This window comes from Apus apus, chromosome 4 (assembly GCF_020740795.1).
Source record: "Apus apus isolate bApuApu2 chromosome 4, bApuApu2.pri.cur, whole genome shotgun sequence".
Classification (NCBI taxonomy): domain Eukaryota; kingdom Metazoa; phylum Chordata; class Aves; order Apodiformes; family Apodidae; genus Apus; species Apus apus.
Window position 1 is genome coordinate 76,069,828 of NC_067285.1, and position 12,441 is coordinate 76,082,268.

Here is a 12,441-nt window from a genome sequence, read left to right on the forward strand (position 1 = left end):
CAGTCTGTCGTGATCCGACTGAGATGGAAGTTACCTACCTCCTCTGAAGTTACTTTCAGAAATAAGGAGACAGAAAACAACAGCCAGATCCTCAGTTCTCTCTGCAATTTTTGCACTATATTCATCATTCCAAACTTGTAACATTATGGAATCTGAAGACTTTTTCCTCTATGAGCAGAAATATCCTCCTCTGAATTCTGAAATTAAATTTTGGTAAATTTATTGTCAAATTCATTACAAGTAATTTATGCTTCATGTTTGCATACACATTTTGATTCAGCTGTTTGCTAAGAAAATATTTATTAGGATTGGAAGTTTAACATAGTAAATCAAACACTTAACATTCACTTGACTTAAAACATAGATATAAAATATCTTACAAAATTTTTTATGGAATTACACAAAGCAAACGCACAGGGTTTGTCTGTTTCTACACTGAATTAATCCCAAGCCAAAACCAAAAAATAACCCCTAAAAGATCACAAAAAAGGCATATTAAACTGCATTTTTGTCATTGTTGCACAGCTAGGCAATAAGTCCTTTTTACAAACATTTACTTAATGTTAAAAAAATCAATTAAAAATGTATTTCATCTAAAAGAACTATTTGATTAACAGCTGATTTTTAAATGACTTCTACATCATGAAATTCTATTAATAGAGGTACCTTAGTCACTTAGTTTAAAATATGGAGAGATAGAAAAAAATTAAACTTTAGTAGTCTTTAATATAAAATGCACTAAATTTTCCAAAGTAAGAATATTACGACACACTAGTGTCAATTTATGTGGACAAAAGCTAGTATCAGCTTCTTTCTAACTAAAACTCATTTCACAAAACCTTTATATATTACATGAATATTCAAGTAAACTATTTAAAAATATTTAAAAATGCAAAAACTGAATTATACAGTGTTTCAGAGAGATGGTTAATTTGGGAATGCTGTCATGTCCAACTATATATATATATTCTAATTTTTAAGACCATCATGATACTACCTGATATTGCAAGAAATCCTTGTCATTAATATTTGATATTTTTAAATGTATAGCTTCAAAAAGAATTAAGGATTTAACACATCACTGTGTACTCTGTGACACTGAATCACACTACTGGCTTCCCTTTGTAAAGTGCTGAGTAACAGCCAAATTACATCAGATTTAAGTGGAGATGACGGTGCTCGGTGTCTTTTAAAAAAAAAAATCACCATTGAACTGATATAATCAAACAATAAAATAAATAAAAACCCCCATGTTCAGCTGAGTAGTGTGTGTGTTCACCAGTGTCAAATCCCTAACAAAACCCTGAAAGACTAACAACAGTTTTCTTGCAGGCTGCCTTCTTTAGATCCATCAGCTGCAAGGACATGAAAATATTTTATTAATGATTCAAACACTGGACACCTTCTTTCGTGGAAGGTGAGTTGCTCACTAGTTTTGGTCAAGTGGCTTTTGGGAAACTTTCAGAGCAAAATAACCCATCAACAGGAAATTGGAATGGAAAATGCCAACCATGCACAGATATATTACTGCTGGAACTCAGTAACACATGCAAGACAAAGGAAAAGTCAGAACATACCAAAGTAGCAATGGCTAAGAAGTTAGTAAAGTTTTCACAGTGTTTCATACAGCCTTTTACTTTAACACAAGTGCATCACTTACCACCACTATTGTTCAGACATTTTAAAACATCTCTTGGCCATGCAGATCAGTTTGAGAAGAAAACAGCAAATTACACTTCTTAGGCATTTTTAGACATTAAGTACAACTTATATTTTTATTTTTATATTCAGTCTTATCAAACAGATGTTTTCAAGATATAATAATTCTCAGTGTTGGGCTTTAACATTCTTTCCAATTTTGTTGGATCCTGAGTGCTAAATGCCCAAAGAACTGGCCAAATACATAAAGCTAAGCTTTGTTCAAATAGCCAAGTAATTACATGAGCAGAAAGTATGGGGAATTTCTTATTGGCACTCCTAAATTTCTTCCTTCCTACCCTTGAGATGATTGAATTTTATTCGGTTGTTCTCATACATCTTTGCCTCCTGGAAACATTACTCTACTTGGGTGATATATGAAGAAGCAGAACTAGACTCAAGAACATCACTGACTGTTTTGTTGGGGTTTTTTTCACTCTGTCCAAAGAACAAAATACACATTTTTCCCCACTAGGCAAATTCTATTTGACGCCACATCACCACTCAACATTAACTCATGAAACAGAGACTTACTCCACTGTCAGACACAGCAGGGGAAAATTGTCCAGAGGATAAATGGGAGGCTCTTTATCAGATATAATTGCTTGCTCATAAGGAGAGAATCCAGCTTCCCCTTACTTATTCTTTCATAAATTAATAATTTGTTAAAATCATAATCACAAGAATTTTAGCTATTACACAAAATTCAAGTTTTAAAAAAACAAGAATAAATTAATTACAGCCTTATAAACCATTGTTCATTTTTGTATCATATTTGGGGAAAAAAAAAGTTCCTCTATATAATAAATCAGACAGTACAAGGCACACATCACACTTAAAGAATCCAAAGTGATAAAACCAGCAGATGTCTTCATCTTCTTTGTTCGCTGGTGTAATTGTGCTATAGACACTGTAAAAATACGTAGATTTTTGTTTACATGACAGTCACTTGAAAATATTTCATGACTGTGCTTTTTCTGGTAAAATGTTTGTGCTGTTTCATAGTACAGTATGATTTGAAGCTCTTGGAATGAATCTTCTCAAATGTTCTCAACAAAGCTGCCAGGGAAAAGGCCAGTTTTTCCATTTCGTTGCAGAGTGCCTTTGAACCAGCCATCCTCACGCTTTTTGTGCACAAAAACAATGTCACCTTCCTTAAGTTCAAGTTCTGCTTCACTCTGAGGAGGATAGGATACCACAACCCTGTACCTGCGTAATTAGAAAAAAACACTTTCATTTAGGGTTTTCACATTGTTGTTTTTTTTAAACCAATGCTTTTAAAAATATTCCTGTGCATGTTAAAACTTATGGAAACAGGAGTTAAAACTTAAGAACTAGAACTGTTTGCTGAGTATGCAGCAACTTAAAATTTAAGTACATCTTGAACAGAAAATAATAATACCAACTTAATGTATTTAAGTCAAATGTATGCATGTCCTATCAAGTTTTATTTTTCACCCAGATTCCTGTAAAAATATATACAATGGTTAAGTCACAGAGGAAAACTGTCAGCATATTTTTGGATATAACTTTGTAGACTCTTTCAGTCAGCATGACTCAATAATAATCAAAGCATTCACAGGGCATAATTTTACAACTGTATGTTTCATATTATATCATACCAGGGAAGGCTCTTAAGAAAAGGCACAGAACAAAAAGAAGCAACTAACAAAACCTATTAATGTGCACTGTTTTTTTAAAATAATTTTTGTTTACTTCAGAAGCTTTTCAGGATAGAATACATGTAGTCTTATTCGGACACAGTTGCACCATTTGTGTACTACAATATTAAAAAGAAGCATTTAAAAAAAGTGTTAAACTCAACAATTTTCTTAAGCATGTGATTTAAAAAAATGTGTATTACTTCATTACAACGTATCTTGTAAGTTAATTCTGTAATATTGAAACAAAGATACTATAATACCTAAGTACATTTTGCTTAGAAACATAATAAAACAAAAATTAAGTCTGTCCATATAGTTAGAAGAATTCAGAAAAGAGTAGCAGCAGTGTGTAAATAATTAGTCTCTAGGGAAATCTATGTGTAGCACATTATATTAGGATTTAATCAGTAGTCAAACTTTATTTACTGGTGACTTATAAATTATGACTTTCTTTCAATTATGACAATGGTCAGATTTCAGAGCATTGGAATTATTACATTCATGCTTCACAGAGGTTACCAAGCCAAGTACAAGCTCCATTACTGTAGAGCTTCAGAACGCTCCTCATCCAACCCAGGCAGCATGGCAGATGCCTGCACTAACCTCTGCTGTGGGCAGCTTGGGTTTTAATGCTGACTTAGGACATAAAAAGCAAACATTTTTTATAGACTTTAATTAAGATTGTAAACTACTTGAGATGGAACAATAGCCTCTACTCAGGCAGGACAAGATAATAAAGGATACAGAACTGCAATAAAGCTATGAAGAATGTCTACCATTGTAATAAGCAGGTTAATTTCAGGCTGAAAATTAATGAGCATACTACTTAACACATACTTAAGCACTAGTTTTATCCTAAAGAAAGCCCATTCAAAATGGGGTTCAATAAAGAATACCTGCCTTACTTACCTTCTGTTCTGTCAAATGCTGCCCTGTGAACATTTACCTGGAAATACACATAGTTTCTGTTTCTAAGACTGTCTGTCAGTAACCTCTGTGCACTCCTGAATTGATAGGACTAGTCTGTTGTTTCCCTAGATTCTGCTGATGCCTCCCGAGTGCTAAAACCAACAGCTTTGCAAAACCCCCATCTTCTCTTTGCCCTCTCTAGAGGATTACCAACTTGCGCAGAAATGCTGTTCTCTTGAGCTCTCCATAGTTTTGAACTCCCTCAATCCTGCAGTAATTTAGTACATCTCATTAACTTATATCTCATTAACTTTTACTTTCCCGAATAGTATGATATCCATCTTGTAATCTAATGTCTAAAACAAAAGCACAACACCCCTGGTGTTAAAATCCTATTTTACTGTATTTTTCAATGTTTAATGAGAAGAAACCCAGGAGGCTTTGCACCTCTAAATCACATCTTTTTTATGCCAAGCCATCAAATTTTGTCACATTTTACAAATTTTATTTGCCCAAAGAGAGGTGATCAGACCCAGACTCATCACACATTCACACAGCTGTCTATTTGGATGACCTTCACTCACTTATGAAAAAGAAACTATTACTCCATTACCTATTTCATCACCTACAACATACTGCCAAAAGTACCCATATCAATGCAGAGTGAAAGCCTTATGCTTTAGCACCAAAATTCATTGTCAGGTCCCTGGAGAAACGTAATCATGTTTACTAAGCGTGGCCTGTTTTGGAAAAATATGTTCATTCCCATGTTTTTATCTTCCAAAACACTTCTTTGCTTATCTGCCTATTCAGTATTTGCAAATGTTTTCCATGTCTGTAGGTGAATAGTGCAGATATTTTGTGGTCACCTAATCTATAATATTTTACATACATCTTGCACAGTATGTGTTTTCTTCTATTTTCTTTGACTGTCTTACAGTATTTTTTGTTAACTTTCGTAATATTATCCTAATTCTCTTTAACCAGCTAGTGATAAAATATTAGTGTTATAAAAATTCAAGTATTTCCAGAAGCAGCCACTATATTTGCCTTAAGTTCTTTCCTGATATTCCTAATGTGTCTGGCTGTATCCCACATTGCTCTCACATTCTGTATTTATGAATTTTTTTTGTCTTTTTGAGAAGTGGGATGGTGGGTGGTGTGTCTTCACATTTCTCCATTTTTAATATTGGCATTTCTCACACTTTTCAGTAACATGAAAAAAAATACATATTTTGCATGTTTCTCTCTTGCTTCTGGTTCACTGGACAGAAAATACCGCTTTTCCTCTCAGCTACTTTTAGTTGAGTTTTGGACAATTATCTGTGGTTTTACTGATCACCGAGTGGATAAAAATATGTTCTCACATCCAGAAAACTTTGGCTGAGGAAAATACAGAAAGTTGGAATTACTATTATTACAGAAGTTAAAATAATACTTATTATTCAACTTCTTGCTTTAGTTGCTTTTTCTCGCACTTTGAATTTTTACTCTTCAGCTCACGTGTACCTTGCTGTTGTGCAGCTCTCCTGCCTGCTGAGTAGGTGCCTTGACTTCTACAGATAATCAACCCCCATCTAGGGCAGACTGATTCTCAGCATTTAATTAACAGCATTAAATACTGCCAAGTGTGATAAAACCTGCTGCCACCTAAAGCCACTGGCCTGCTCACTGGAAGCAGATGTTACACCAGTCATTTTGTGGTGGATAAAGTCGCTTAGAGTCACTTTAATCACAGAACAAAGTTACCACTGTCTGTCACTGTAACTGGATGAAGGATTCATATTATAGTTTAGCATATGCCATGATGTGTATTTAGGTTCAACTTCAGGTCTTTAAACAGAATTACAGGGTGCTGGGAAGTTTATTATTACACTGCAGTAAAATTTAAGGCTATTTAGTCATTTTTTTCCCTCTAAAAGAGAAAGCTCATGAAAGAGCTTGAAATATTCTTTTATCTCTTGTCATGGAAAAATATAAACGTATCAGATACCCAAATTAAGTGTGTATTCATAGCAGACCATGGCACTCTCTGGGTACTGCAGGGAGTTGGGTTATCTTTTGAATGAAAAGACAGTGACCTTTGGAATTATCTGTGCTGCATCAATACAAGAAATCACAATACCCCAAGCCAACTTGTGTCTCAGCTGGAGAATCAAAAAAAAAAACTGATCACCACTGCAGAGTGTCAGGTGACAGGAGTTCTCCAAACTGATCCAAACTGGAGGCAAGGCTTGCTGAAGTTTCTGTATAACTTCTCTGCTCCTTCTGTACAAGGAACACATGGAAAACCACGAACCACAGTGCGCAACCAACCTAGTGCACAGGAGAAGAGTGAATATAGGAATGTGAACTAGAGAGAAGACTTGCAATAGTAAGATGGAAGGGAATGTCACCATCTTCCCTTACGTGAGTAAAATGGCCACTGATACTAAGCATCCACCTGCAAATCCATGTCACAAAGAGCTTGTTTGCTATCAAACACATCAAATGCCATCCCATTTGTTCTCCATTATTGGAAACAAGTATACAGTTTTTCTTCCACTTTTCTGTTGAACATACAGGAAAGACAGACTCTAGGACAACTTGCAATTCTAGTGAAAAGAGAAACAGTGGGATCAGAGTAAAAAATAGATATTTCACCTTAAATGAAGCAAGGAGTTTGGGGAAAACTCTTTATCCAAAACAGGAATGTTTTCAAGTGCTTTCCAGAGTTGAGCCAGTTACTTTTGCACCTAATTAATGTAGAATAATCAGCACAACCTGACTCACATATCCTCTAGCCACCTTTGAAAATAAAACTTGGACCCTAATAATTATACTGCAAACCAGAGCCAGAAGAGAAAGAATACCGTCTCTTTTTTCCAGTTAGATTGTAGCCTGTGATTGGAATCGTGGCATGTAAGAGCAGAATAATATTAGCAGAAGATTTCTCGGTTCTTCAGCTTTCTGTTGAGCTCATCCTCGTAAGTATTTTCCTCCTCAACACTAAATTTTCACTGCAGATACTATTCCATCATCAGTATGTTTCTCACTCTCCTCTTCTTCCAGACTAATGAAGATTAACTAATGCTTATAAATTACTTCGAACATATTGAGTACAATGTAAGTAGTAAGTATTCTTAAGCAATACATTTGAGGCAATTTTGGCCTAAGGAAATGAAATGCAACAAGAGCACATCAGCAAGAAAAATATTAACACTGCCCTGCAAATGACAAAGGGAACCCAGATGAAATTCTATTTAAATACACTGACCAAAACGTAACAGTTCTGCCTGTCTACCAGGAAGAATGATCTTGTGGGTAGCACTTCTCTGGTAGCAATAATAACTTAATAACTTAATAATAACTTAAATAATAGTAAGAATACAGAGATAGAGTAAAAAGAATGTTTGAGTGTATATTATTACTAGATCAATAAAAATATAGAGCATAATTTTCTATAAGATGTTCTGAGAAAAAAGATTTCCATAATGGAAGTGAAAAAAATACATTTTATGAGGATGCAAATAGCTTTACACAAATATCCACTGGTCATGCCAGAAGGAATTTGATATTATTTTCAAATTCAAAACATAAAAACGTATTACTGTGCCAAACAGACTTATTATGATGTGAAAACAAATAATGTTATTCTTAAAGAGAAGTCTTTCGGGTTTTATTTTCCATCTGTAAGTGTAGATCTACTTCAGAAAATCACTATGAAGCAGAAATATCCTGCTAGGAAATAGCAGAGAAGCAGTAACAACCTTTTAAAAAATATTAAAAGGTGTGACAGAAGTAAGATAAAATAGAAAGTAGAAACTGATATACTGTCTAGATCTTGGTACATGAATATACCTTAAGATCAATGGACCTCCAAAAATACAACAGTATGCCCACACACCATGAGTTAATAGCATCAGAACAAAGTCTACAAAAGTCAGCATGAATCAGTTCAGTCTCAGAGCTGTTAACACTGCAACACTACTATTTTTTTCTGTACACCACACAATCACGGAGCTACTGCAAAAGAAATCCTATGACATCCTTCATATTGCTTGACTGCTACCAGGAATAATAAAAAGAGACAGTAGTTAGAAAACTGCCACTTCCTTCACAGACCATGCAATCTACTGAGGACTTGGAAATTTGAAAACAATAGGTGGACACAAAAGAAAAGTGATAGAACTTTAAAGCAACTTCCTGGCATTTTCGGAGTCTAGACAACTATGTGTTTTTCAGGATCACTTGCCAGGACACAGACTGCCCTAGAGCTTGCTGTGTGGAGTGCACAGTAATGGAACATTTGGGTAGTAAAAGCATATTCACAACAGCTCAAGAAATCACACATTAAGTCTACTCATAGATAAGGATCTGATTCACCATATATTTAGGTTGGCAGTTATGCATTGCTAATAATCTTAAAGGACTAACCTGATATTCATAAATGCAGTATTATAACATGTTCATGTTTTGCAAAATAGGAGGCCTATTTTATCTACCTCAGCTCTCATACCAGACCTGTGATCACCATATTTGAGTGTCTATTCATTCTAAAACCTCAAAGTAACACTAAAAGTAAACAAACAAACATGAGTGTTGGTTGGCAAGGATATAAAGCACTGTTAAAAAAGGAAGCTTCTTTCTGCTATAAAACCTCAGCATTTTGAAGCAGTTGTAATATGCACAAGTGTCAGAGAATGGATTTTGTCTTGGTTTGCCCGAGTGTAGCTGCACAGGATATTTTACCTTTCACAAACGAGAGGCCTGGATTCATTCAGGATGGGTCCCAGAGATGAGCAAGGCTGCCGAGGTGGCGGCGCTACTGGAATAGAGGAATCCAGGGAACTTGTTTTCCGATGCAGCGTCTCCTGTGCCAGCCCAGAGACCTCGCTGTCAGTGGGACAGGATCCAGCTTTGCTGTGACCACCTGCTGACAGAAGCTCTGGCCCGACTGCACCTTGCAGGGTGAACTCTGCAGCTGCTTGCTCAGCCTCCAGCGTTGGTGATGCTGGAGGTGACAGTCGGGGCTTGCGTTTTGAGGATGCTCCAGAAAGCAGTTTCAGCAAACCTTTTTTTTCTTTCTGTAAACCAAAAGCAGTGCCTCATTTCAGAACAAAAGTCTCCTGTGAAGAGCTTCCTTCTGATAGATGCCATTGTGATCAGAGAGGACTCAATAAATTGTCAGGAGATACTGGAGATTGTATAAATCACAAAAGAAATGATGAAAATTATAAAAGAGAAAGATAATAATTAAAACTCTAAAGAGAAAAACAATAAGTCATTTAGACCATAAAAGGGCTAAGTCCTTTTGCTTAGTTATTTAACTTACAGCTTACCTTAAAAGCCAATGGCACTGGCCCGAAAGGTTGTCTAGAAGAAGGAGTGAGGAGTTAAGAAGTAAAGAAGTACTTTACTAAGAAGTAAAACATTTCATTAACATGGAAGTTTCTAGGAGGGTGTGAAGAATCATTTCAAACTGAGCAAGGAGAAAAGTCTGCCCTGAAGGCTGCTGCTTAGATAAGTGTCTTATTTATCCTCCCTCACTAAGGGAAGACCTTCATGATTTAACAGAAATTTGCCAGAAGGTAAATGTATTGTGTTTTGCTGCTCTGCTAGAGGGAAGAATTGTAAACATTCTTTTTGCTTGTCCAGACAGGAATCCCTGAAAACTATTACTTACCCTGAAGAGAACTATTTAAGTAGCTTTTGTGTTTCTTTCTTTTTTTAAGGGGTGTGGAAGCGATCTTCTTACCAACCCTTTGACTGAGTGAATTTAATGCTTACTGAGAGGTGCCAGATTGTAAGCCCTGGAGACAAAAATAAGCTATTTAACCATACAAAAAGAAAAGCATAAGCAAAGTGAGATTTTTATTATAGTTTGGGATGCAGTGCAATTGGTGAACTGCAAATGAAAAATATCCTCTGTCCTTCTTCCAAGTCTCCAATAACTTAAAGCTATTTCAACAAAGAACTGCTCTCTAGCAAACGGGAAGGAAAAACAGAAACTCGAAGAAATTAGCATAGTCCAGATGTTTTAGTATCTTTAGCCTTAAACCAGAAATAAATTTTCTAAAAGCCCTGCCTAAGGGCACCTCAGTCTGATGTCAGTGGCTATGACTAAAGTAATTTTAAAACAAAGTTGTAGCTACCTCTATTCAACAAAAATAATTTAAAAGTGGGCAAGATTAGTATACAGCCTATGATGAAAATCTTCATGAACTTCACTGAGGAGTGCATGTGGGTGAAGAGTAGCAAGGTGAAGTCTACAACACTTGAGATGTAATGAAAGTTGTCAAAAGGAGAAAACACAATTCCACAATTTTAAACAGAACCAGTTAGAAAGTTGGAGGAATGCTTCTACCCACAATGTAACATAATCACATGGCTTGTTGGACAGTGAAAATGAGTTTAGACACAGAAAAAAATACTTCCAGTAGAAATCAAGCAAGCAGAATCACAGACTTTACTGATCTCTGTTAAGAAAGGACAGTTATGGTTATTAGTTTACAGATACTTACTGGTAACATTTGCTAACTATACAGTTTTCTTAAGTATTCAGGAAACTGATTGCAGGCAAAGAAAAACAAAATACTTAAAATTCCAACAGTCTTCTGAATTTTATCCATTCATCTTTTGCTCCTCCTGCTTAAGGCATGAACCTGCTACCCTATTTTAACCCTTCTCCAAGGTCTGCTCTGTGTTTTATCCATCCTAAATTATTCTTGTATGGCCAAGAACAGATTTGCTCATAGCTGAAATCAATCACAAAATGGCTGCCTGAGTTTCAGGCTCAGTCTTAAAAACCTCACAATGTTGCTATGCAGCAAATGTAAGAGAAAAATATGGATCTCTTAACAGTCTGCATGATGAAAATGGGAGAATTCAAGGGATTGATTTTATTCTCTACCCACCTTGCCATCCTTGTCTGCTTTACTGACAACAGCGTTTCCACCAGCAGCTAAAGCACTCTCTGGAGATGCAGGAGCTCCAGGGTGAGTGTTTACAGTTCTCCCACTATTATCTCCCTCCAAAGATGAAGCCACAATGTTGGGAGAATTCAAAGAAGCTGCTGCACATGCCAGTGGGATGGCTGAGCGGTTCACATTCACAGCTGTGACATAAGCAGCAGTATTTGGAAGCTGGGGCTGGAGCTGCTGGGAGGCAACAGACTGGTGGGGAATGATCACAGCTGCAGGAATAAGGCAGGTTGGACTCTGTGCTTGTATGGGTGTGACTGCTGCCGTAGGTCTTTCTTGACTGTGTGCAGCAACTAGAACAAAAGAGTAAATTGTGAGAGAGTTTATCTTTTCACAAGACACACAAAGTGAGGCACAGTCACTGTGTTACAGCTAATCAGTCACAAGAAGCTTCCTTCCTACCTTCATAACTTCCATTTATATTACTATAATGACATCTTAGACAGAATCAACTTGATCTCATTAGACCGTTTTTTTCCTTTCAATACACTTTGTAGTTGTCAGGGCACATAAAACAAAGTAGGAAGAAACACTCCTTATAGAAGCTGCTAAAAATATAATTGAACTGTTTTCCCTAAACTATTCACAAAATCCACAACATATTTAGTGGGTCTTTCAAACAATAAGTACAGTGGCAATTACTGCTATGAGTGGTTTCTCTGAAAACATAAGCTATTGTCTCTTGGGATGTTTAAATATACAAGTGGATTTACTCTCACCCCTGTGAAATAAAAGGAACATCTACACTGGAAGTTGTAGAATAACACAGGGCTTAATATACTAACCTGGGCCACAGCCTAGCTACAAAGCACAGAGCTCTGCATGAACCAATTCACTCTTTCCAAGAAGCAACATTGCTATTATAGTTACATGGTCAACCATACGTGCTTTTGGGTATTTCAACAGCTTGGGTATCTCTGCATCACTGGGTGGAACGAAGTGCAGACATCTTACCCAAATAATGTGAAGCAAATTGCATCATGCCAGGGCTTCACAGCCTCTTTCCTTCAAATAGTCTGAAATGTAGAAGGGTTATCCCTCTAGCTTTGTGCAAGCACATCTCAGATACATCAATCCACTGTCATTTTTCAGATATTAATTAGACTTTCAGGCTTCTTCTAAAGAGTATCCTGGAATAAAGTCTCCAGCACTTGCTGTCTTTATTCTGCTCTCTAAAAATTCCCCTGATTATTTGGTTAGATTGCATC

General features: G+C 36.2%; 1 protein-coding gene across 3 annotated transcripts in view; it reads right to left on the reverse strand.

Annotated features, from left to right (window-relative positions):
- Positions 1-283: 283 nt before the first annotated feature.
- Positions 284-12,441, reverse strand: part of SH3RF1 (SH3 domain containing ring finger 1) — an 83,586-nt gene continuing 71,428 nt past the window's right edge. For 2 of the 3 annotated variants that reach the window (XM_051616483.1, XM_051616484.1), the window contains exons 10-12: positions 11,168-11,526; positions 9,003-9,337; positions 284-2,907 (exon numbers count right to left, since the gene is read on the reverse strand). In XM_051616483.1, coding sequence (XP_051472443.1) covers positions 2,739-2,907; positions 9,003-9,337; positions 11,168-11,526 — 863 coding nt within the window. In that variant the 3' untranslated portion in view covers positions 284-2,738. The other variant, XM_051616485.1, reaches the window with a different exon arrangement.